At 32.1% G+C, this 2,302-nt stretch overlaps 1 protein-coding gene across 1 annotated transcript; it reads left to right on the plus strand.

Moving 5' to 3' along the window:
* The first annotated feature begins 310 nt into the window (after positions 1 to 310).
* LOC111688650 lies at positions 311 to 2,039 on the plus strand. The gene has a single exon (XM_023451150.2). The coding sequence runs from the start codon at positions 529 to 531 to the stop codon at positions 1,732 to 1,734; it is 1,206 nt and encodes a 401-aa protein (XP_023306918.2). The 5' UTR covers positions 311 to 528; the 3' UTR covers positions 1,735 to 2,039.
* The last annotated feature ends 263 nt before the right edge of the window (positions 2,040 to 2,302 follow it).

Raw genomic sequence — 2,302 nt, forward strand, 5'->3', positions numbered from 1 at the left:
TCTAAAATTTTTAATTTAGCTGTCGATATTCTTTTGTGAGTATATGACCAGTATTTGAAGGTTGATAAAAAATGTGTTTATCAATAAAGACAGGTTTAAAAAAAATATTTTGCTTCAATTACATCTCAATACAATATTTACTAAATTTTTTTACACTTCTGTATATAGTTGTTTATTTGCAACTTAAATATGATTACGACGATCTGACGAAGTTTCACGCACACCCAAGATGTAAGATGTAAAAATATGTGCGTTGATGTATAAATACATATATAGGTGTGTTTGTAAGCACGTTTTTTAATTCAAAAAATACAACATATAACGTAAGCTGTTGGAAGTTTTGTTTCATAATACATAATCTGATCACCTTCGCTATTTCTTTCTCTTTGAGAGATACGATAATGTATCTACATATACTAAAACACATATGTGCATACATACTTATGGATATAGATGCATAAATAGTTTGAGCAATTTAAGGTGTGAATCACTCGATAATCATTACTCGTCGTAGAAACTGTAAAGGGAATGATTTTTTTTGTTATAATTAGCACTCTGGCAATTCCAGTGTTCAGTGCACCTCATGGATATGAATACAAGAAACCGGCACCTGTAATAGAGAGATTCCCATCGATTGGAGCACTAAACGTTCCGACGTGTGAACATGCAACACAAACAATTGAGGATATGCAATTGTCCTTGATACAGTCGCAATCGCAAGGTAGGATTGTGAACCATAACACCGGCGTAAATCATCAACTTGAACCTGCTGCCAGCGTGTATAGTCCACAGTTGCATAATGAGGAGGGTGTATCAAAACAATTTCTCCCAAATATTAACTTACCTTCAAATCAAATTTTTAATGGATATTCGCACAATCAAGGGAATATAGCAGCGAATGCGCAAATTAATAATTATACACCAATAGCTCCTGGGCGTGTACATGCATTCAGCACCGGAAATGAGGAATATAAACATGATGGCGTATATGCAAATTCTGTTGGTCATACTAGTAACTTCGCAGCAACACCATCTACACACCATAACATACAAAAAATTCCTAATGTTGGTGTTAATGCTTACACTGATTCCTTCACAAACTCCGCAGCTCATCAATCATTAAGCGGCAACAGCATTAAGCTAACAACGAATACAAACTTAAACTTTAATGGTGGTGTCCTAAATGGTCAACTAGGACAAGTTATACGTGAGACGTTTGTTAATGCTCCGTTAGATCCCTCTATTGAAAAGCATATTTATGTACATGTACCACCAGAAGATCTGGAACAGGATAACAACCTAAAATTTGTTAACCAGCAGCAAGTCTTCAGCCCACTTAAGAAGCATTATAAAATAATTTTCATTAAAGCCCCATCTTATCCAAAGCCCAATTACAGTCAATTGGCAGCTGCAGTTGCTCCACAAACAGAGGAAAAAACTTTAGTTTATGTATTAGTGAAAAAACCCGAACTTCCTTCCTTAGAACAAGTTCAACAGTCCACATACAAGTCCAGCAAGCCAGAAGTATACTTTATCAAATACAAAGCTCACAAAGATGGTGACGATAACGACACAATCAATAAAAAACCAATAGACAACCATTCCACAGAAAATGGAAATGAACTAATTGATATAAGGTCAGGAGGAGTAAGTAATTCTGTAAGTACATCTACCATTTATAGTTCATCACTTAACAAACCAAAGCATGAACTGTACGGAGTACCGCTGCAGTAGTTTCTTTAAATAGGTTTAAGTAGTTTTGTTACAGTCTAAACTATATTTATTTTTTGTAAACATTATTAGCATTTTAGCAAACTGTAACCTTATTATTAAGTAAATGCGTATACTTATAAGTAGTAAATAATCGATTTCGTAATCATCTTATTTATTTATATTTGTATTTATTATTCAATTCATTCCTCCATTCTTTTACTACGATGTAATAAAAAAAACAAAAACTAAGAAATGCCTAATAAATAAATGAATACATATGTGTGTATATCATACATGGGAATTTTTCATTAAGCATTAAAATTTCATTACCATTTATAGAAAAAATTGTAATGAAAAATATTTTAAGTACCATTTAATGAAAATTATATTTTTTTCATTATAACTAAAGAATTCTCAAAAACGAATTTAATTAGTATTTATAATTGTCGGAAAATTTTTCGAAGATTCGAGGTTTAAAAGCTTTTAAAACCAGTTCCCGTAGCCCACATTGGCTGAAATTTTGCAGTCATAAGTACATCTTATGACAATACAATAATATGTTCGAATATTCGAAATTAAGTTCGAAATT

Source organism: Lucilia cuprina, chromosome 4 (genome assembly GCF_022045245.1).
Source record: "Lucilia cuprina isolate Lc7/37 chromosome 4, ASM2204524v1, whole genome shotgun sequence".
Taxonomy (NCBI): domain Eukaryota; kingdom Metazoa; phylum Arthropoda; class Insecta; order Diptera; family Calliphoridae; genus Lucilia; species Lucilia cuprina.